The sequence below is a fragment of the Callionymus lyra genome, chromosome 3, assembly GCF_982586985.1.
Source record: "Callionymus lyra chromosome 3, fCalLyr1.hap1.1, whole genome shotgun sequence".
NCBI classification, from domain to species: Eukaryota; Metazoa; Chordata; class Actinopteri; order Syngnathiformes; family Callionymidae; genus Callionymus; species Callionymus lyra.
Window position 1 is genome coordinate 14728008 of NC_141820.1, and position 24524 is coordinate 14752531.

Genomic DNA, 24524 nt, shown 5'->3' on the forward strand with positions numbered 1-24524 from the left:
GGAGGTTTAAGACTTTGAATACATAACTTTGAATAAATTGATAATTAAAACATAGTATTTAAGCAATGACTCTTATGTCAATGTCAAATATTGACAGGTTTATGAAGCTATAAATCAATATTAATCCACAATCAATGACTGCCAAAGATCTAGAGGATGTAGACAAATAACACACAACAATTCAATATAGACTTGTTGATAAACTATTAATTAAATATATATTTTTTAACTGATTATTCTGTACTTGAAATGTCAAAGTGACAATTGTGTATGTGGTTTATAAATATGCTTTGGTATCCCTGAAACTGTATCTTTATCCAGGGTAAAACAGTTATACAGACATTCTTGTAGGAATTACAGTGGATTGTACGAGTTAAATAATAGTGTTTGGGGTTTTTAAAGAGAATATTGGGAGAGTCTTTCTATGAAGGTCTCGCTTTAATACATTACAAACACACTCATAAGACATAATACTGCATTTAAAAGTAAGTAAGTAGTAGGTAATTAATTTATATTTATAGAGCACTTTTCTAGACCAGGGTCACAAAGCACTTAAATAAACGTTGTTATGACTGTACATAGTCATGTATATCAATTAATTACCAGAATTATGAAGTAGTACGAAGTGATGGATGTTAGAGCTTTAAGCAAAGTGAGAAGATTACAATGTAATTATAAATAACGTTGTATTCCGAAAATATTCTAATAATATAATGTAAGAATAATTATTATTTAGAACAATTGTTGTTGTTGTGTAATTATTAGTAATAGTATTATAATTACAAAACAGTTAATGTATGCAAGACGTACACATCTTACAATAGTTTAATAACATATTTACTTCTTCTATTCTGTTCTACCATCCTATGAAAGCGCTCATAATGTATAATACCTTCATAAAAGTGTTATCAGATATTGCTATTTAAAATGCAGCTTAGTGGCGGATTGTGTAGGTGTGCGTTACCATAGGTGAGCGAGCTCTTGTGTGAATAAACTTGGCAGTGCAGGATATGCATATCAACACCCCTGCACTTTCCTCAGCTCAGTCTCTTGCAATTATGTGTCAATTTAGGCGAAAACTGCTGCACCCTCTCAGGAAAACAGGCCAACTAGAGAGAGTTACACAAGAACCGCTTATTATATAAAAGCGCGAGGACAGGTAAGCAGCAGCAACCAATCATTGTGCAACAATCTCCATGTTCACCAGGCTTTTTCCTTTTTATAAAACATATTTTTAAATAGTTTTAATAAGTAGCAATTTTTTGAATTGAAAATTGAACATTGAAATAAAATAGACCAGGCTCACAAAGCTCTTTAGCAATAAAAAAGAATAGGTCTCCGACCAGCCTTCAAATAAAATCAGCAAAATTATAAGGAGCTCTGATCTGGTTTCTCTGAAAGTCGTTCCCATAAAGAGTTTGTTTTCCAACTAATTTTCACTAGTTTATTAGCTTATTTTTTAAGTTTTTTAATCTATGAGTAACAAATTATATTTGCTTAGTTATGTGTTGACCAGATATAGAAAAATGTTTGTTTTGGAAAAACAAGACGTATTTTATGACATTTATCATTTTTCATCTTCTTAAAATATAATGTTTTCATACATTTGATTGTTTGAATGAGTCAAATGTTGGCAAACTTACATAATTAATATATATTATTATATAATTATTATTTTCACTTTATTTTTTACTTTCCAGATCATTTTTTTTACCCCTCTTTGCTATGCTAAAATGTAAACCCTTGTTTCTTCTGCCACTTACAATACATGTATTTCAAACCATAAATGTTCAAGTGACCACATGCCAGGTTTGTCTCATAGATTTTAAGCCGCTCAACAACAAACATTCCGCCACTCATAAAATAAAGACCAACGTTTTCCAGCTTCTTCAAGCCCACTTGAAGGAGAGAATAAAACATCTTGGCTGGAAAGACAAGCCCTTCACAAATGAAGACACGCACTCGTCACCTTGGTTATACTGAACGAGTGTGTCTGTTTGTTTTGATGCGTCAATCCTTTTAAGAAGAGATGAATCATTTTGTGATTAACAGGAAGTGCAATATTATCCTCGGCGAGACCTTGAGATGACGCAGAGCAGGGCATGGACATAACATTTTTAATTTAGGTATATGGAAATGCCAAAGCACATGCAGATAGTTAGCAACTCACACCTACGGAAAAATGTCCGCCATGTGTCCGTGGGAGGAAACTGGAGAGACTGAAGTAGGAAAGAATGGCTGCACCTTAAAAGTAAAGTTGTGGAAGATCTTAAACAAAAGTGACCCAGTTAGGAAAAGGGGTTTCTTCAGGGGCCACGTTATAGACTGGTGTAAGGGGCCGTCAATCCAAAAGCAAAATGAAAACCCAAATATGCCAATAAAATATTTAAAAAACATTAATTTATTATATACCTCGTAAACCTGTTATATGTGGCTTGTTAGAAAAAACATTACCAAGAACTGGTACAAGGAGGAAACGCCAAGAATGTACGAAATATCATGTCTTGAATTTACAAAATTTTATCCTATAAAACAAAAACAGAGGATGAAAAATGCTGTGAGAAATGAGAAAAAAAAATGGACAAGGATTACATTTATATAACAAAAGAAAACAAAATTACTTTTTGAACTCGTCCGACTGTGTTAGATATATTTCTGTAGGAAACCCATTCAAAAAATCAACCCATTCTATGTTTTGTGTATTTTTATTTATTTATTTATTTTATTCTTTTTTGTGTTTTTCTTCCTATTTATGTTGTTGTTTGCATGTTTGTTCTCTGTACGTTGTTGTTTGATGAAGAAAACAAATACAATTATTAATTTATTTAAATATATATAAAATATATTAACATTTTTCACTTAAAGGGGAATAAATATTCACAAAATGGACAAGGAAGAAAAAGGAAAAAAGTCAGAAAGAACTTCAGAAAGTTCTGACCTCATGAGGGCCTGACAAACTATCTCCAGTGCTGCTACTTAATCCTTGGGGAGGATCTTGATCTGGAGAAGGGAGCTCTTCTTCATTGTGTATTTCTTTTCATTTTAAACTGTCTCATAAAATTGTCCCTTCGAACAAAAAACTCACTTTTTATTGCTAATTTGAAATTGTAAATCTCTTGTGTTTTTCGGACTCACGTGCCACCACTCGTCCTCTCGGCCTATTTTGACAGTGTGGCAGCAGATGGTTCTCCCCTGAGCAAGTGGCTTCATTTCCCATGACCACCTGGGAACAGCCAGAAACTGACCTTCCGTTAATTAAATGCTGCTGTAACAGTCAGCGGCGGGCGTTCACATCACAGCGCTACAACACGGCTACAAAAAAAAGAAGGTTTTATGGCACTTTTATCTGCAGATTTATCGACAACTGTGTTACAATGACACCTTTATATCTCGTCATTGGCTCATTTCAATTATTGTAACCTCTGTTATTCTGTGTTGAAACTGTAATTTAAGTTGGATTGCTGTTAAAAAATTGCTTTAAAGCTGTCTCTATACAAATAGTTTGGTTTTAGGTGGTAATGTCAAGCATGCAAAGCCCATTTTTATCAGGTAATAATACATTAAAATAACTACAGATACCGATAAACACAAAAATGTTTTTTTAAAGATAGAGATAAAATTAGTTTCTGTATTCCATCCACACAATATTTGGCCAAATGTCCACTTGTTTTAACTTTCTCATGCCTTTTAGTTACAATTTTTAATAATGTTTCTGTTATTAAGTCACACAACTGTGAACAGTAGAGCCTTGAAGGGTGGAGTTTGCACCAAAATTAATTGTTTTCTTTGGGAGATGTTTGTGTAAACAGAAGCAAAAAATGCAGCTGAACTGCTCAGAAGAGACGAAGACAAATACAGAAATCAATCGAAAGTACTGCAGGGTACCTGGCCTGCAGATGTACTGGGTAAATAATGAAGTGATGTGACCTTTCAAACCACATCAGGGATCAACAACGGATCACTTATGACCCGCCAAGAATCTCTGCCCAGCCCTCCAGAAACTCATCAAGTTATCAAGTTTATGAGGGAATCGACAAGAACAGTTGATACTTTTCAGGCCGTCGAGGAACTGGCTCTCCTGGAGTCAAATGTATATTTGTAAGAGGTGAAAATAACAACAATATTCATTCGACAGCATTCATCTGGGCTGAAGCTGAAATCTTGTTTACCATGACCACGCCCACTCTGTTGTGTTTAGACAAACATCACCTCGCGTCATCAATCCTTGAAGTCTCCACCTCCAAGGGACTCGTTGTATCAACAAAGCGGGGCGTGATTACAAATGGAAAACTTCTTAAAATATCCGTCCGTCAAAGTCCGACAGTAAAATCCACCGTTTAATTTCAAATTTTTGCTCAAATGGCAAAACATTTATCTCATGATCAACATCGTTGATTTCATTGGTTTGTTTTAACTTGTTCAAAACGTTTTGTTTTGATGGATGACAGCAAAGAAAAAAAGACCACTTAATGTGGATTTCAACACACTTTAAGAACTTATATGTAAAATAAATGTGCCTTTTTAGGACGAGAGAATTATAATTACATTCCCATAAGAAGTAATTGTTTCCTGTCATGCCTTCTTTCAAGAATAATTGGTGTAATTATTCGATGCAATGCAGTCATTTTCTGTCTCTAAAAGCATGGACATATTTGCTTGTACTTTTAAGTTGGTGAAGACATTGATGGGTTATGTTCGTGCACAGTAACAAAATTGGTCTCATCATAAGGACTGAGTGAGAAAGTTCAGTATATTTCAATTTCTTATATATGGATGTCAGAGAGTTGGTCTAATGCGTGTCACTTCATCACATCTGGTTCAACATGGGCTAAATAAATAGGGCGTGTAACATATCCTCCAGTTTGTATTGATTTTCTTCGCCACCCTCTGTGATTGTGGGTCGAAACCTTTAAATATCATCAAATAACCAGTTAACTCCTCAAGCTATTGAAGGTTAGAGTTCAGTAGATCATCACCTTTGGAAAAAAATCCATTTTGTCAACCATTTTGACACTTATACTTAGCATGATCTAAATGTTTGACAGTTTGAGTGAATTTGAGTGCAATGTTTATCGTAAGAAATCTTACTACAAACATCTCCAGACATACTTTTTTTTAATGACACAAACTTAAGGGACAAAAGGACTGAATGCTGAACTGTCCATCTTCTGTTAGGGAAAGTAATTATCTCAGTTTCTGTGTACTGGGATGCTTGGGAATTTTGTCCTGTAACAAATGATTGCTTAACAGGATTTTGTTTGTTATTTACGTTGTCTTCATGGATCAACCACTATAAACACAAATATTTAGTGCTGTTCTTAGTCCTGTGCCTTGTTAGCTTAAAATACTTGTCTGACCTGTTGCTGAAATAATGAAATAATCACTTCGCTCTTCACATTTAAACACTAAACGGAGGTTCATGTCAAATGGGTGAAGAGAATTGTTTACATATAATCAATGTAGAGAAGCTAAAGTGGGAGACAGGCTTCCATAAGGGGATTGTTAGTCGCCTGTGTCCACTGCTCAAGTGGATCATCAGACACTCAAGTTTTAAAGTTCTGAACATTAATTTGCAGCAGATTAGCCAATCAGAACCCAGACTACACAGAGATGAATACACAGAGGGAACATTTAAAATGGAGGATAAACTTATTGTTGCTGGTGTACTGATGCTTTATGACCCCAAATGACTGGCAAACAAGTGTTCCTGGTGGGTTTTGATGGCTACACCATCATATCATGTAAGCTTCCATGCTAACCGCTCGATATGTATGGTGAATCAAAATAGTAACAAGTAGAAATAAGGTAGGTAGGTAGGTAGGTTGGTAGTTAGGTAGGTAGAACTTTATTGATCGTTTTTTTCCAATTAGCCACAGCAATACAGCAACTATTCATACATTTTTTTTTAAAAAGAACAAGAACAAAGAGAAATAAAGAGAAAGAACAAGATGATACAATCTACGTCTAAAGATAAAGATAAAGAACATAGATCAAAGAAAAATAACAAAGACAAAGGATACAAAGATTAACATAGAACAGAACATCATGATACTTTTACTCCACTCCTGCCCACGAACTTGGAATGAATGAGTCTTTGAGTCTATTAGTGTTGCATCATGGGAGGAGCATTCGTGCACTCATTCTGCTTCTCTGCTCACTGATGACAGTGTTCAGAGGATGACTGTCATCATCCATGATGGACAGTAGTTTGTCCAGTGATCTCCTCTCAGCAACTGTCACCAGTGAGTCCAGCTTAATGCCAACCACAGAACCAGCCTTTCTGATCAACCTGTCCAACCTGTTGAAACTCCTCTTGGACACATTCCCACCCCAACACACCACAGCATAAAAGTTCCTAGGACAACTTCCTTCAATGGACAGTTCACCCAAAATTCAAAATTCAAAATTCACTTGTTTTCTACTGACCCTCATTTTGACTAAGGGTTGGAAATATCGCAGTAATCCATTCCTTTTTAGTGTTATTGTTATTCTTCTGCTAGAAACATCTCAACATATAGACTTAAAAAAAGTTAAATTTCTTCCAGAAACTATTCCTCTTGTTAAAACTTCGATACAAGATGGACATTATGGACGAGCAGTATGGAGGTATTTGGATGTTTTTAATTGTTTCTTTTCGGACGAAGACAACTAAGCTCCAGTCACACTTAAAAAATGAACATACATTTTTGTCTATAACTCTAAAAAGGAACAGGTTACTCTGAAAATAATCCCAACCCTTAGTTGACATGAGGGTGAGTAGAAAAGTAGTGAAGTTTTGAATTTGCAAGTAACTATCACTTTAATTAAGTTCATACAAATGGAACCGAACCTCGTATGAAGTTACAAACTGATCACATTATCTTTTATTAAAAATGATTGTATGTCAAGGATCTTACTTATTATGCAATATGTGAAGTCAACCGAACAGCTCTTTTGACCGTCATGTACACGCAATATATGGAGGACAAGATGATTTATCTATCAGTTCGCTGGTGATTCCTGTTGCTAATTGTAAATCTAAACGACTACGAGATAAGCAAGCTTTAATTAAAAAGCCCTGGACTTGTAATTATATCTCCGCCGGTGTCTCCGCCGACCTGAACCTCTTGCAGAATAACTATCTGTTAGATTCACTCAACTCCCCCGCAATATTTCCATTTCGTTATTCTCAATATCGCAGCTCGACCCAATGCCTTTTTCCCCCATTTATTTCTAGAAAGTGAAAAGTAGCCTATGCTCCACTGGCCTTGGCAATGAAGCCAGCAGATCTCATAGCTGGCCTACTGGCCCAGAATCAGGTAGTTTCTGTAAGCACTACCAGGGAAATCACCAAGTCGCATATGAATTAAAAACAACATTTCCCTAGTCCGTGAAGGGGAACCTCTGATTGGATGCAGCTCATAAAACTCCAGCGAAGAAAAAAAAAACTACCTCACACGTTATTAAAATCAATGATCGCTCGCTGCCAGGACGGAGAAAATGAAGGGATGAAGCGACTGTGTTTGTCCTCGCGGAAGTACTGTAATAGAAAATTCCGTCGGGCTGCAGAATGATGGCAATCGGTCAGCTCATCTGCGAGTCCACTGGAAAAGGACGGGGAGACAATAACAAAGCGAACAATGCAGAATTTGGCAGAGTCACGTCCTTGAGATTATTAAAAAGCACGTCGGGAAATAAATATGCAAACAGACTGCGTTGCCCAGTTGCCAACACAATAAAAGAGGGTGTGAAAGACAGAGGAAAAAACAGGAGGGAGGGAGGGGACTAGACTGCTAATTTAATACACTGCATAAGCAGGAGGTCCAATTCCATTATGTCGTGTCTTGTGTCCTGCAGAAGCATATTACAAAACCTCAATGTCCAATTCAATTATGGCTGGATGTTCATATCTTTATTCTCCACCATAACCCATGTTCTATGTCCTCCCTCATCACATCTGTGCTCTCCACCAACACGGATCAATAATTGTGCACTTGTTGTGTCTTTCTTAATCCGGCGATATCGTCAGGGTCTTTTCGCTCGAGGCCAGTCGTATCCATGTGCCTTGTGTATTTCAAAAATAGCTGAATGTGCAATGATGCCTTCCAAACAAATGTTTTCCCTTAAGAAATGGGCAAATCTGTGGAGAAGCGGGTTTAAAGTTATAGCAATGTCGAAATAGTCGTTTGTAAAGGCAAAATTTGTCCAATGTGGACGAATGAAAAAGCCACAAAAAAGAGACTTATACACTTTCGTCTCTGTTTCTATAAGATCTTTTAAAGAGACTTTCAGTTCGCAGTTCTTTGTGATGAATGTTTCTTAATCTCACCTCTCTATAAAATCGAGGTACTTAATAGTTTAAAAGGTTAGTTCACCCAAAATTCAAACTTCACTCATTTCCTACTCACCCCCATGTGGACTAAGGGTTGGGATTATTGTCAGAGTAATATGTTCCTTTTAAGAGTTATAGGATAAAATGTATGTTCATTTTAACGTAGCAACTGGAGCTCAGGTCCGTCCAAAAAGTCACTTAAAAACATCCATATAACTCAACACTGCTTGTCTGTAACATCCATCTTGTATTAAAGCCTCAACAAGAGTATTTTATCTGGAAAATGTTTTTAAAAAGCCATAGTTTAAGATTGTTTGTAGCGGAAACTTAAAGCTATAATGCTATACAAACCGGAAGTACTCCAGGGAAAATATGAAATGCTTCCAGTCTACTGTCTACACTACTGTCTACTGGAAAGGCTTGCGATATTACCAGGAGTCCTTCCTGCTTGTGTAGCAGTAGCATGTTATTGTTTAAACTCCTGCAAGAACTAGCTTAAAATACATGTTTGCTTATTTTTTTTTTCAGGAACAATTCCTTTTGTCAAGATATTAATACAACACAATTTTTTTTAACTTCAACATTTATACAACAGTCGTCTCCTGAAAAATGCTGCTTGAAATGAATCCAAGCTGTACCAAATGATACTTTTACTGTATATTCACACTTATTTTATTTTTAAACTTGTTTGCCCATGACAAATAAAGTAGTCCTTGGATAGTAAAAAATTAAAGCTACTTTTAAAAAAGAGCCCCATCAGATGGATCAATATCAGATCATGTATGCATTAACATCGATATAAAGTATATCGTTTTTATTCAATTTAAATTAAACACGGCTTTGGTTCCAATCTTGAGAAGGAAGACTCATTTCTTCCTCTTCTAATTGCTTATTTACAACAATATTTTGGGTAACTTATACACATGACTTTTTTCAGCTTGGATTCACAATTATTATCTTATTATTAATATATATTTGAAACATGACAGCACTAGTAGTGCAATAGTGGCAGGGAGAAGAGAGACCCTTTTGATCTTATACAAGGAGAAATAGTTGATTCTTTGTTGAGGTAGGTTATTTATTTCATCAAAAAAATTATGTTTTCATCGATACCCCGCGGGGACAATTTGGCACTCGCCGAGACAAATCCCTATCGATTCGGCTCGGCTCTACAGAGTCGGCCAACTCATTGAAGGAAACGAGGACCGGCCCACACTGACAGCTCACACCTTCAGTATAATCAGACAGTAATAGCTGCAGAAACAGGCAGCACTTGACAGAAGAAAATGAACATGAAAGAAAATCCTTGTTCTGTATTAACATTCATGTGTTCTTTCAAGACACATGGAAGATTTTTTTTTTATGTTTAATACCTTCAATACCATTGTTTTTTTTCTAAACATCATCAAGGAAAACCCATTTATATTATTCAGGACACCTGGAAAAAAAGTCATCAATCCCTTATAAATGTGTATTTTCCATTATAACTGCAGGTGTTATTCTTCATAGAATAGATCAATCTATCCTTGGAAAACAAATCCACAATCCATCCATCAATCCATTTTCTACTGCGTATTCCCTTAGGGTGAGGGGACACCCTGAACAGGAAGCCACATTCATTCATACCTATGGACAATTCCCCAAGTTCTCAATTACCTCTGTAATTTGTTGGACTGTGGGAGGAAACCGGAGTTCCCGAGGTAAACCCACGCAACACGAGGAGAAGATACAAAAGTCCCCTCAAAAAAGTTCATGAAATAAACTGAATGACATGTTGAGTGACCCTTACCTGACCTCAGGAGATGAATAAAAAAAAAACAGGATTTTGGGGGTTCTCTTACCGTTGGAGTTCTTGCCACAGATGAGGTGCTGAAAGGGCTGAAGCAACCCCCAGATCTCGGAGTCCTGGCTGATGGCTTGCTCCAGGGTCTCCACGGTAAACTTGGGGACCCCGTTGTCCCTCTCCACGAGCGCACTGCGCAACACCCGCGTGAAAACTTCCCTAAACAGACCCTCCATGCAGGCGGCCAGGTAGATGGCGGCGTGCTCGTGGACCCTCAGCGCCACCCGGCTGTCCACCATCCACCTGAAGAACTTCCCCACGGAGAACACCAGCCCGGAGCGCGCGGACTTGCCGCGGCTGAACTTGTCCGTCCCCCCGGTGCTCATGTTGTACATGGACAGGGCGCTGAGAGCCGCCGCCATGCAGTTGACGGACAGGGTCCAGGAGAGGACCAGCTTGACGGAACTCTGGATCTCGTGCTTGGTGCACTTGGCGTAGCGCAGGCTGAGCCGCTGCGCCTCCCGGGCCACCCGCACCAGCGCGCGGCCGACGAGCGCCGACATCCGCGCCAGGACCTCCGGCGGAGGGTCCCCGACCATCAGCTCCTCGTCCCGCCTCAGCGCGCCCTCCACCTCGCCCAGGCTCCATGGCACGTCGTCCGGGTCGGGCAGCTTGGCGCACTGGGCGGACCACTCGGAGGCGTCCGTGTCCTCCGCCAGGACTGTGTTGACCGTGTCCAGGCTGTTCTGTCGGCTGTGCATGGATTCCGTCAGATGCCAGCAGTTGTGGTTGTTGCCCCCATGCGGGAGGAAGGACGGGTGCGTGTCAGAGCAGCACAGCGACACGCTGGACGACCTGACCGAGTCCGCGGCGCCACCATAACCCGAGTCGAGCGTTAGATCCTCCAGCGTCCTCACGACCGTCTTACCCTTGCCTGCCATGACTGCACCGCATAACTGCTGGCTTGGTCTCTCAGTTTAAAACCCACCCCAGAAGAAAAAAAAAAAAACTTCAGTACCCAAAAAAACTGCCTCGAGAAGGTACATCAGAACCACCACCTGGAGATGAAGATGTGTGACTTTTTCTTCCTCTCCTCCTCCTGTTTAAGTGGCTCCAGTGGCTCCTAGGATCCACAACTTCAGAGACGCGTGCACGCACAGGGCTGGACTGTGACGTGGAAGGAGGGATCTGGAAGCTCCGTGGATGGAAAAGGAAAATGAAAAAAAAAAAAGCCAATCCAAATCTCCACCTCTGTTGACGGGGTGGTGGGATGGATGCAGACAAAAAAAAAAATCCACCTGCTGATGGAAAGCTGGACTCACACATGCACACATCTGTACACATCTGTAGGAGTCAGACGTCATTCATCTTGGGAAACGCTTTATTTTGCATTTCAATTCAATTTCAATTCAATTTTATTCAAAGTGTCTTATCATCACAAAGTTATCTCAAGACACTATACAGTCGAAGTAAGACTATAGTTGATTAAGGAAAAAACAGATCCTAGCTAACAAAGAGCAGATTTGGACTCAAGAATACAAGATGAAGAATGTATGCATATTTATTTATACATAGTCATGGAATTTATAAGAATAATACATGTGTTTTATTATCTGTGTATGATCTTAACTGTTACTTAAAAAAAACCTTACCTGTCTAGACATCAGCTTTGAAAGCTGCTGGGGTTGACTGTATCCCCTCATCCTCAGTCAGATGTAGTGACTTAAGCTTAAGTAAAAAAAACAAAAAACTGTGGAATATTTTATGTTTATTGTAAATACACCCAAAATATGAATTAATCGTAATAGATTATTCATTAGTTAAAGGGTTAGTTCACCCAAAATTAAATTTTGTCTGCTCACAACATGACGACTAAGAGTTGGGGTTATTTTCCAGAGTAATCTGTTACCTTTTAGAGAAAACAAAATAGTTTGTTAATTTCCATGTAGTGACTGGAGCTCAGTTGTATTCGTCCTAAAGGTCGAGGCTTTAATACAAGATGGACGTTTTAAGATGAGCAGTACGGAGTTATTTGGATGTTTTTAAGTTTGTCTTTTAGGATGCAGACAATCCTTTGAGAGAAAAATCCACCTGCTGATGGAAAGCTGGACTCACACATGCACACATCTGTACACATCTGTAGAAGTCAGACATCATTCATATTCAGAAACGCTTTATCTTGGACTCAAGAATACAAGATGAAGAATTTATACGTATTTATATATACATAGTCATGGAACTTATAACAATAATTCACGTTTTTTTATTATCTGTGTATGAGCTAAAGTAAGTAAGTAAGTCATTTTTATTTGTATAGTGCTTTTCCAGACACAAAGTGCTTGAACAATCAAAACAATGCTCAATAAAGTATATACTTTAAAGGTCAAGATAAAACTGATAACACAACAGGAGTTCCAGAAAATCAAGGAGAAGCCTGAACAAATAGAAACTCTTAAGATGTTTCTTAAAGGAGTCAGTAGACTCCATCAAAAACAAAGAGAAAAAAATCTTACCTGTCTAAACATCAGCTTTGAAAGCTGCTGGGGTTGACTGTATCCCCTCATCCTCAGTCAGATGAAGTGACTTAAGCTTAAGTAAAAAAAAAATTAATTTTGTCTACTCACAACAGGACGACTAAGGGGATTATTTTCAGAGTAATGTGTTACTTTTTAGAGTCGAAGACAAAAATGTATGTTCATTTTAATGTAGTGTCTGGTGCTCAGTTGTATTCGTCCAAAAGGTCGAGCCTTTAATACAAGATGGACGTTATAAGATGAGCAGTACGACGGTATTTGGATGTTTTTAAGTTTGTCTTTTAGGAGGACAATGAAGGTTCTACATTTACATGAAACTGAGTGAGTGGAAAATCAAACATTTAAAATATGAACCAACCCTTCAATAAGGCCTCATGAAACAGCCAATACGGTAATAAGATGGTGTCTTTATTTTGTTGCGAGATATCCTGTTGCCGTTTTATTGGTTTTAAATCTTTCATCTTTATGGAAAGAACATGTTTGGACACCCCTGCTGTAGGTTATGAGCTCATATTTTGTTGATAGTTATCTTATTTGTGTATCAATAGATATGTGGAATTTATACGAATAAGATGTAAAGAAACAGCTGATGATGTCATGATAAAGTGTCTTAATTTTGAAAGACCACTAGATGGCGCTCTCTGCTTTATCATCTTTGGCATATAAACCTGACATAATTTTCCAACTGATAGTGCCATCTAGTGGCCCTTCGCAATGAACACACTGTATCATGAAACCTCATCAGCTGTTTCATGAAGCCTCATCATTTTTAGGGAAGTGTATGCTAAACTTTAATACTTGAGTCGTAATGCAAAATTGGACATTTTTTAATTGTTTTATGATATAAATTGTGATTTATCTATCTTTTTCGATATGTTTTTTGGTATGTGTTTGTGAGTGATATTTTCAGAAAAACCATCAAAACACTAATATTCTAGTTATTATCCACTCCCATGAACTGGGTGATGTTGGTGAACCCGAATGCCGTTTCAAGCATGAAAAATACTTTGAAATTGTCATAATAATAAACAGTAATTACAGCTCATGCGGTGTTGATCGATTGATTTTCCAAGCGCGTTAATTATTCAGCGCAACATGCTACAGCAGTCTGTTGAAACCCTGGGAAACTCCTGACTCAATACAAACACCATCAACAGCAACGTCCTCACGACTCCAAACAACAAATGGACTTATGAGGAAGGTGGATGAATATTCTTAGATATGTGAAGAGTGGGATTCTTTTTTTTTTGGCCGATGTGCAGAGATGACAGTTGGTAGAACTCTGATTCATCCATTCTGCTGGGGCTGCTCTTCATACGTCTGAGCTGAACCAACCATCTGTCTGCACTGCCTGTAATGCCAGAGGCCCGCACATATTTTCCTAACATGACAGCAACACACCCAAACCCAACACCCAAAACACAATGGAAGAATAATAAATATGAGTTTAAATAAAAATGTATTAGCACTTATTTAAGCCACCGTTATCTTCTGATCATTCGAGAAATAAAGACAACTTGTTAAAAACAAAGACCAGATTTTTTTTACCTTCTTTTGTGATTTTTAAAATATTTTCACGATTGTAAAAATCCAAGATTTACACTTTTGTGTTAATGCTGCACATTTTCGCTGACTAACTCAGGTGAGAGATGAAGAGCCGGGAGCTGCTGCCTGCTTCTGGCTTCTCATTTGTTAAACCTTGGTTGCCTGGTAACAGCAACATGAGGATCTCCAGTAATAAAAAATATATATATAAAAGCATTTTATCATTAGTGTCTTCTTATCCCTGACTCACAAGCTACTTCTAAAATATATTGTAACCTCATTCCTTGGGTATCCCCCTCGTAACCTTTGAGTTCTAAGTCATAAGTTTAAAATAACTGTGTTAATGAATTAAGTAATTCCCAATTTTAAGGATTAAAATGGATTAAAATTGAAAGGGGGGGGGGAATCCATCAGTGAGTTTTATTAACATTTATGTTACAGCTATGAGAATTTTGGTACAAAAGAGCTCGAGCACAACCACGTGGCGAAAACGTGTAACTGCACCAGGGCGCTTACCTCAAATTACAACTTACATAAGCGTAAACCTATTTATGTAAGGCAATATTATGACGCATTTAAACCAAACACAAACTTTTTAAAAAGTAAAATGTAATAAAGTCTAAACACATATTATGAGTGGGACAAAAATATCCCCTGAATTAGTTTAATGAATATGATACATTTTACGTTTTTTTTAAATATGAAACTTAAAATGATAAAGAAGAAAAGGGAATGTAAATAAAGAAGTAAGTAAGTAATTTTTATTTGTATAGCGCCTTTTCCAGACCAGGGTCACAAAGCGCTTAAACAATCAAAACAATATTCAATAAAGTATATACTTTGAAAGGACAAGATAAAAACTGATAACACAACAGGAGTTCCAGAAAATCAAGGAAAAGCCTGATTTATTTATCAATACTACTAAAAATACTACTCTGAAAAGTATTATTAATTAGTTTCATTTTTATTAAAACGCTGGTATATTTTCAAATCAATTTAAGAAAACGTTTTATTTTTAATAAATTAAATTAAAAAAAAAAAGAGTTAATAAATTATCAAAACAGTACGATAAATCATACAATTCTAGTGAAGTTATGGTCGCTAATATTTAATATGTTTGTACTGCTTATAAATCAATTCTAAAGGCTCGTATCATCGACTATATAACAACAGTACCACCAAAAAAAAAAAAAAAAAAAAACCTCTTGAGAAAACATGCTGCAAAAACGTGACAACGCGGGCACAAGTACGCCGAGCTCTGGACCAATCAGAGCGGCGGGATCCGATGACGTGGTACTGGGCGGGGCTAGCGGCTGTAGGTGCGGCGAGTACAGTGAGCAGCTATTCGTGGACGCGGAGACAACTTATCCCGAGATATCCACCCAAAAAAACAGCAGCTCGAGACGAACCGACGGGAACCTGAACACGTTTGCGACAGTTAAGTGATAAATTGCGATAACCTGAGACATTTTTTGTCGATTAAAACGGCAAAAAAAGAAAAAAAAGTGGGATTTACATAACCAGCTTTTCGCAGCGGGAGGACGGACGGCCCTGACACGGTGTCACCACCTGACTTTTTTCCTTCGTCGCTGAAACGCGGGTAAAACAACGAGAGGTTGTTTTTTGCAGTTTTTTGTGGCGTTATTTAATATAATAGCGTGTTTTTTTCCCAGTATCGAGAATAACAAGTTATACAACAACAACGTCTGGGTTGTGCGGCGCCGGGTCCTAAAGCCAGTCGCTTTTTTTCCTGTCACGCGGACGTAATGGTTCGACAAGTACCAGTTTTCCAGTACTTTAACACGATGGAAAGAGTCATTTTAGAGCAAGGTTAACTTAAAATAAACATTTAAGATTGTTTCTGAATCGCGCTTTTATTCGATCACTTTTGCATTTTTTTTTGGAATTCAAGTACCCATAATCCATTGGGCGACGCTTAAAGGACTTTTTTTTTACCACAAACAAACAACAACAAAAAAGGACATTTCAAAGAAGTCATCCAGTCAAGTAATGGTCGTGAACACGATCCACTGGTTCAGGAAGGGCTTGCGGCTCCACGACAACCCGTCGCTCAAGGAATCTCTGCAGGGAGCCGATACCGTCCGGTGTGTTTACATCCTCGACCCCTGGTTCGCAGGCTCTTCCAACGTGGGCATCAACAGGTGGAGGTGAGTTTGTCACTCATGTGGCTGCACACACTTTAAGTAAAGTCAAGTGAAATCCACTTTCAAAAGAATATCTTACACCTATACATTACTTACTATTAACAGTAGGGCTGTGTATTGGCAAGAATCTGGCGATTCGATACTTATCACGATGCAATATATTGTAATACTGAAACATTTTTAAAGTGTTGTCCTAATACTTTACTCCGGCGTTAAGGATTTTACAGACCTAATGACTCCTGGTGAAGATTTTAAACCAAAATATGTCTAAACATCAGCTGCTGGGGTTGACTGTATCCCCTCATCCTCAGTCAGATGTAGTGACTTAAGCTTAAGTAAAAAAAAAAAAAAACTAAGTAAGTAATTTTTATTTGTATAGCGCTTTTCCAGACCAGGGTCACAAAGCGCTTAAACAATCAAAACAATATTCAATCAAATATATACTTTAAAGGTCAAGTTAAAACTGATAACACAACAGGAGTTCCAGAAAATCAAGGAGAAGCCTGAACAAATAAAAACGTCTTAAGATGTTTCTTAAAGGAGTCAACTATGGAACTATGGAATATTTTATGTTTGTATTGCAGAAAACACGATATAGTGCTGTTAAATATGGATACAGTATCTTGGGAGGTAAAATCATAACGTATATCAGTGTATTGATATTTTCTCACAACTCTAAATGGCGGCTCAATGTTAAAAATATCTTCAGTGCCTGGATCCTAGTGAGCAAAATTCCAACGGAGAGAGCATCAAATTATACGTCTTCTGCACCTGTTTTTGCCATCTTTGATTTAAGCAATAACCCAACCTCATCTTATTTCACGAGCACCCGAGCTTCTAAAATCCTATTAAATCACATCCAAAATTCATTCTAGGCCCATCACTTGCAGAGTACAATTACTGTGAATCGAAAGCCACCAAACAAGTTCAATTGTGGCGAGTCTGCCGGTCACTTCTGTACACGACTGGTAAAACTGCTTCCATGCCACATAGCTGCAGAAGTGGGTCAGCGTGCTAGTGGAACCCCCGCCCTCTCTGGTATTCTGACCTACTTTCACCTCCACTGGAGACCCGAACAAGTTTTCCGCAAGGAGATGTTCGGCCCTCACCCTGAGCTGCTTCCATCTGATGGCCATTTAGATGGTAGAACATGTCATCGACTGATGCGCTTTCATCAAACCACTGTTTATGTGACGGCGGTCTAAATGAAAGAGTTGTCCTTAAGATAATCTTAGCTACAATGTAATTGGAAACAGAACTCTCTGTCTTTTTAAGAGTCTTGTGTGGGATTTAATCTTTTATTCGATTTAAGTCAAGACAATTTAATATTAAAAATGAAATATTGTGTATGGAATGCAAATATTGCACTCATATTTGATTTGATTTCACTCCAAAAACATGCTCAAAATCAGCTTTTTCTTGAAGAAAACAATTTCCAATATATGGAGACGTTTGTCATCTTGTGGCAAAGCAAGAGCAGAATATGTGAGATGCAGGAAGAATCCGCCAACGAAAATCCGTAGCTGTGGCAACAGCACGGGAAACCACAGATTAGTGCTGCGCTGTCGGCATGTGTGTCTGACTCCTCTGTTTCTGTGAATGCCTAAAAATATGATGTCAATTTCAACTTTTTATGCTTAATTGTATTCTGTTTTATTTTCCTTCCCTCAATCTACATTCGCTCCATCTTTATTCTTTATTGAATTTTTTTTTTACTTTGCATGTTGAAAAAGTTGGCTTAGGTCAAATACTGGGATGATTCAGGCTGTTCAATGTTGAGTCATTCAATGTCACCCTGAGTCAAAATAAATGTCAGCCTTGCATCCATTAAAATGAAATGATGCATAAATGAGACCAAGAGCCAGAGAGACCAATCAGGTCAAGAAGAAAAACGTTTACAGTTTTGGACCTTTTTTGTGATTAAAGGGTAAAGTGGGTCCTTTGCTGGAGTGATGAAAACTGTAATTGATTCACCTCACACCAAGTGTAGATGGGCAGACCTGCCGTGATAAGTAGCAGAAAATGGATTCATTTAACCAAATGTAACTCTTACAATCAGTCTATTGTCTTCGTATATCATAATATAAAGTAGGTAAAGTAGTATTCTACAGTATATTCCTGTATAGTGTTTTTGGCTAAAGAAAATGCCAGTTACTTAGGTTAAAAGATGCATGTGAGACTTGCAGCTCAGTTGTCATGGTCTGTTAGCCTTTTCTCACACAATGTGCCGTGTCTTGTTAGTGATTTAGGTTTGAGCTCGAAGAAGATTTCTGTAGGTCTACTCATTAACTTCACTGTCAAATCCTGCCGCTTAGTCATTCCGGCTCTGCAGTTTCATCAGAGTTTCCAAGAGAACTTTTTGTCCTACAGCACTCCAGCTTTGACAGAACGTGCATAATGCAGATAAATGAATAAGAAATATCCCGGTTCTGCCTTCCCAGTCTCCCTGTGACTCTGCACATGTGATGAGATCGCAGCTTTATTAAAAAAGAAAAAGAACTCGGTGCTCTAAATCTTGTCTCATAGGTGAAACGCAGACCTGGTATTTTCTATTATCATTTTATTTCTTGCTTAATTCAGCTCTTTCAAACACAAAGACGGTCATTTTTATTATGTACATTGAATAAAATAATATTTCATTGATATTGAAAGTGACTTTCAAAACAAATCTTGAATATAGCAGCAAGATTCTTACTTATACTTAAATATTTAACCACCGTTATAATTTTTTCCCACACATTTATGTTTGCCAAACCACTTACGTCAATAATATTAACCGCTTCCTGTTTCTGTCGTCTTCTAGGTTCTTGCTGCAGAGTCTCGAGGATTTGGATTCAAGTCTACGCAAGCTAAACTCTCGCCTCTTTGTGATACGAGGTCAACCTACAGATGTGTTCCCGAGACTCTTCAAGGTGAATTGTTTGTCGAACAAAACCCACAGAAACCTAAATGTTCAGTGAATAACCGTCCGCGTTCTGCAGGAGTGGAACATCACCCGTCTGTCTTACGAGTACGACTCCGAGCCTTTTGGAAAAGAGCGAGATGCGGCCATTAAGAAGTTGGCTTCTGAAGCCGGAGTGGAGGTGACGGTTCGCATCTCCCACACACTCTATGACCTGGACAAGTGAGTGGACGCGTAAATATAGTGTTTGTAATGTGAGTCTGATGCATTTCTCTTGTGCCTCAGGATCATAGAGATGAACGGCGGACAGTCTCCTCTCACCTACAAGCGGTTCCAGACCCTGATCAGTCGCATGGATCCTGTGGAGGGTCCTGCGGAGTTCATCACAGCCGAGGTGATGGGGAAATGTTCCACGCCGCTGTCCGACGACCACGACGACAAGTTCGGAGTGCCGTCACTGGAGGAGCTCGGTGAGTGTATTCATAGTGGTCCTGTTGTTTCAGGAAAAAAAAACAATTTTAACTGATTATTGTCTCAATGTTTAGGTTTTGATACTGAAGGCCTCAGTTCAGCCGTCTGGCCCGGAGGGGAGACCGAAGCACTCACGCGACTAGAACGACATCTAGAAAGAAAGGTCAGTCCAACCAACATACATATTTAAATGCTGAATATAAACGTGCTTTGGTTTGATGTTAACTTTCATGCTCATTTATTTTTTATCAATGTTTTTTTTTTGTGAAACTGAGCATCTTTATTCAAATGCACATGCACTAGTGAAGATGAAGTGATAATATGTGCGGTTGTTTGTCCACAATATATCTCTGAGGATTTTTAAATCAGTTTTTCCTTTTTAATTAGTCGAGATAAAATGGTTGACAATTGTTTGAAAATGATTAAAATTGTTTGATTACAGTGAAAAGTTGGTGATAACAATTAAACAAGGTGCCTTAGAACTAAAACTTAGTTACGTTACATTATTAACTTTCTCCTTCTGTATGTTTTTTTTGTTCAGGCATGGGTGGCCAACTTTGAGCGCCCCAGGATGAATGCAAATTCTCTCCTCGCCAGTCCCACAGGGCTCAGCCCCTACCTACGCTTCGGCTGCCTCTCCTGTCGACTGTTCTATTTCAAACTCACTGACCTGTACAAGAAGGTACGAGAAGCTCGAAAGAAAAATGTTATTCAACCTGTATTAAGCCTTGTGTTACAGTCTGGTTACGTGGAGAGTTTTTGCAGAGAGTTGCTGCTTCATCGCTTTATCGACTTTATGTTCGCAGGTGAAGAAGAACAGCTCGCCTCCTCTCTCGCTCTATGGCCAGCTGCTGTGGCGCGAGTTCTTCTACACGGCAGCCACCAACAACCCGTGCTTCGACAAGATGGACAGCAACCCCATTTGCGTTCAGATCCCCTGGGACCGCAACCCCGAAGCCCTGGCCAAGTGGGCCGAGGGCAGGACCGGCTTCCCGTGGATCGACGCCATCATGACCCAGCTGCGGCAAGAAGGCTGGATCCACCACCTGGCCAGACACGCCGTGGCCTGTTTCCTGACCCGCGGAGACTTGTGGATCAGCTGGGAGGAGGGCATGAAGGTAGGTGACCCGGACCATTCTTGGACTTGAACTTGTGGTTGATTGACACTTTGGGGTTCTTGCTCAGGTGTTTGAGGAGCTGCTGCTGGATGCAGACTGGAGCGTCAATGCAGGCAGCTGGATGTGGCTCTCCTGCAGTTCCTTCTTCCAGCAGTTCTTCCACTGTTACTGCCCGGTCGGATTCGGGCGACGCACTGATCCCAACGGGGATTACATACGGTTAGTTTTACTCATTTTACTAAACACCGTTAAATTACCAGGAGGAGACTGTGTTGTCAATAAAGTTTTGAGACTTGATTGACAGCGACAATCGCAAGCTTTTATGAATGGTTGTTAAAAGATGCCACAAGAACAACACATGTATTCCTGCATAAGTGTTCCTTTACTTATACAGGGTTTAAATAATGCTCGTAAATTACATAGTAAATATAGTGCAGCTTCTTAGTATTACTACGTGAGGCGCATTACTGTGAAGGCTCGCGGAGTAGTACATGCAACGTAAAATCAGTTTGAAGTCAAGTGTTTTAAGTGTGCCTTATAGTCTGACAACCAGAGTAAATAAAGTTGTGTGATTTCTTTTAATTTTGGCTATTATTGAGTACCCATTTGAAGTGGTTACAGCAGAATAAAAAATGTCTGATAGCTACTAGAAGGGCTTTGCTGTAAGAGTTTTCAAATGGAGACCGAACCGTCTAGTGCAACTGCTACATGCAATTGTGAAAGTTGACACCCGAACCTCTTACAGCTTTGACACCCGAACCTCTTACAGTTTTGACACCCGTACCTCTTACAGCTAGTAAAAATGTCAAGTTAACACCCCAAATCTCTTCGGTCACTCGCTGCAGTGACCTTCCCGACAGCGGTTCCTATTATCTTCAGTGACAAGAGCTCTATATTCGGTCCCAGCCGACGAGAGCCTGGAGTGTTTTCATTGACATAAATCCGAGCGCCACTAATCCTGCCATCTCTTCGCTCTTCAGGCGCTACTTGCCCATTCTGAGGGGATTCCCAGCCAAATACATCTACGATCCCTGGAACGCCCCCGAGAGCGTGCAGAAGGCGGCCAAGTGTATCATCGGCGTGCAGTACCCCAAACCCATGGTGTACCACGCAGAGGCCAGTCGGCTCAACATCGAACGAATGAAGCAGATCTATCAGCAGCTTTCTTGTTACAGAGGCCTCGGTAAGAATCTTATTCTCCATTAGATTCTGATTTCTACACCTGATTATATTGTATTATATATATTAATTTTTCCCTTTTATGTTGTTTGACATCAGGCCTCCTGGCTACTGTTCCGTCCAACTCTAATGGAAATGAGAATGGAAATGGAGTCAGTGCAGCATCTTCCAATGCGTTGGTTTTCTCTTCTGAGCCAGCACATGATCCCGCAACTCCATCAGGTAAACTCCTCTGAAGCCTTCTCGGGCTTGTATTGTTTTGTATTTGTTTAAATTTAAAGCAAATATCTGTTCACTATGAAGATCTACAGCAGTGGTGGGCAAATACATTCCCTCAGGGGCCACATTTTAACATTTCAACATTTCAACTGGCTGAGGGGACATTAAGGAGTGAAAAGTATAAAATAAAGCTAAAAGAGCAAAAATATATATTATTATTCTATTTTTTTAATCTTGTGTCACCTAAATCTATTTAAGGGTCAATACATTTTCACCAAAATGACAGAAGCGAAGAGTAAAAGTCCTAGAACTAAAACCCTTTAGTAATGTTTAGAGACTAGCAATGAATAATGAAAATGAATACAAAATAAAATGGTTTCCACATGACCTTTGACCAGCCTTGCGTCTGACACATGTGCTGTAACTAACCATCGGTTTATTCATCTTTTCAGGCTACAAGCTAGCCGGTCAACCTCAGGGCGACTGGCAAAGTGGAGTCATGATGTACCTGCAAGGCGACTCGCAAAGCGGCGCCGGCACTCTTCAGCAGGGTAGGAGGACATTTTTCTCTTTACCAGCTTGTTCAGAACCGGTTCTTTCTGGGTGATCGTGCTAAATGTGTGTTATCTCCAGGATATGCAACCACCAACAACAGTATGATGTGCTACACTCAAGGAAGCCAACCCATTCTGTCCGCTGCCCCTCGGAAAGGTCAGTGTCTTAAGATGATGAACTTTTGTTCATATTAAATCTGTATTTGTTTTTTTTTAACAAACTTTTTCTTTTTTGTCCGTGCAGCACTGGAGCACCACTCCAACACTCAAAAACGACACTGTGAGGACTCAGGAAACGGCAAGAGCTCGAAGGTTCAGAGACACAGCAGCCACTAACAAGGTCAATAAACCAACACGACACACGGGTCGATCTAAATGTCGATGTGCAAACGTATTAATTTTCTTCCCATTATCTGTCTCACAGGCGTCTCTGAGGAAGAGCTTCCTTTGAAAAATGAAGCTCACTTTATGAATCGTATGAACAAGGAGTTTTAAACTCACGGAAAAAGGACTATATATCCATCTTGATTTGGACTTCAAATCCCACCTGGAGCAGTCATTCTACGTGGCTTTTACACTCTTCTATGTATTTCCAGGACAAACTTGTACATAAAAATGATTTTTGCTCATTTGAACTCGCATACAAATTGTACATATTTGAATATTGTATGTGTGTTTTCTGTGTAGGCATAGACCCATTGATATATTTTTATATGATAAATCATTGTGGATGCTTTTGTTCTTTTTGAAAAAAATGTTTGGAATACAAATGAAAGCATTTATAGACCATCCATTCCAAGATGAAAGAAGGAAAAGAGAAGACTTGTATTTATACTGCGACGGCTTAAACGCACATTGTCTGATAGCAGTTTTTTTTTTTCCCTGGGATGTGATTGTCGCTCTTCTGTCTCTCAACCTCTGGATCTGTCATCGTGACATTAGGTGGAACCAATAACCATCAACTCTCTGTATAGTGAGTGTACCAGTAGAAACAGATGCTTCCCTTACTCGGTCGTTTTCAATGTGCTCGTTTAATTAAAAAACTGTTTTAAAGTAAACGTGTTTCATTTTTCACTTCCTTTTGCATTTATATAGTTTGATGTATGTTTTAAGATCTGCAACAACCCGTTTTAATTGTTTAGATATTTAATATAACGAATATGAACATAAAATATAGAACCACGTATTTCTGTAGGTATTCATAATTAAGTAGACAGTTTATGGTCTAATTTAACACTTGAACTGTTCTTGTAACATTTTTATATCGTTAATAATAATAAAAGCTTAGAAAAAATATCAGAAAAAATAAATGACTTGTATTCTAAACTCTAAAGCGAGTCAAATGGTGTTTAAAACGACGAACAACGTGTCCATTATTCACTTGTGTCAGACTGACCTAGTTTCATAACGTCTGACGTCAGTGGGCGTGGTTTCCAGGCCGAGAGCGCGTGAAATACATGTGACTGGGGGAACAGTGGGCGTGGTCACGTGTCGAATGGGCGTGTCTGCGTCATCAGCGGTGCCGCTCCAAAGCAACGTTGGCGCCAGTTGGTTAAAGGTACAGATTCCTATATTATCGTTTATTTTTTCACGTTATTAAGCCTAAAATCAATTAAAAACCTTCTTCTTCAATAAATACACGATAAAGCGAAGCTATAATTCGTATTTTAATTTTTGGCGCGAAATCTTTCCTACTCATGGAGGGTTTCTCAGTGTCAACACTGAGTTGCTGTATTATTTTAT

The 24524-nt window shown here is 38.8% G+C and overlaps 2 protein-coding genes across 4 annotated transcripts in view; one reads left to right on the forward strand and one right to left on the reverse strand.

Annotated features, from left to right (window-relative positions):
* Positions 1–11214, reverse strand: part of abtb3a (ankyrin repeat and BTB domain containing 3a) — a 175340-nt gene extending 164126 nt beyond the window's left edge. For both annotated transcript variants that reach the window (XM_087786554.1, XM_087786552.1), the window contains exon 1: positions 10153–11214. In XM_087786554.1, coding sequence (XP_087642680.1) covers positions 10153–11035 — 883 coding nt within the window. In that variant the 5' untranslated portion in view covers positions 11036–11214. The remainder of the gene's footprint in view (positions 1–10152) is intronic.
* Positions 11215–15481: 4267 nt separating this feature from the next.
* cry1a (cryptochrome circadian regulator 1a) lies at positions 15482–23839 on the forward strand. Of its 2 annotated transcripts, none has more exons than XM_087786556.1 (14): positions 15482–16341; positions 19142–19250; positions 19320–19462; positions 19526–19710; positions 19786–19874; positions 20253–20393; positions 20518–20829; positions 20897–21048; positions 21810–22012; positions 22108–22230; positions 22680–22778; positions 22861–22938; positions 23026–23121; positions 23206–23839. In XM_087786556.1, exons 1-13 carry the CDS (start codon positions 16184–16186, stop codon positions 23115–23117), a joined length of 1884 nt encoding a protein of 627 aa, XP_087642682.1. In that variant the 5' UTR covers positions 15482–16183; the 3' UTR covers positions 23118–23121; positions 23206–23839. The 2 variants fall into 2 exon arrangements, with proteins under 2 accessions (XP_087642682.1, XP_087642683.1); XM_087786557.1 differs by having other exon boundaries at positions 23214–23839.
* Positions 23840–24524: the final 685 nt, after the last annotated feature.

Coding starts and splice junctions, on each gene's coding strand:
- cry1a (XM_087786556.1), top strand. CDS start 16,184: ATGGTCGTGAACACGATCCACTGGTTCAGGAAGGGCTTGCGGCTCCAC. Junction 16,342..19,141: donor GTGGGCATCAACAGGTGGAG/GTGAGTTTGTCA, acceptor GTCGTCTTCTAG/GTTCTTGCTGCAGAGTCTCG. Junction 20,830..20,896: donor GCTGGGAGGAGGGCATGAAG/GTAGGTGACCCG, acceptor GTTCTTGCTCAG/GTGTTTGAGGAGCTGCTGCT.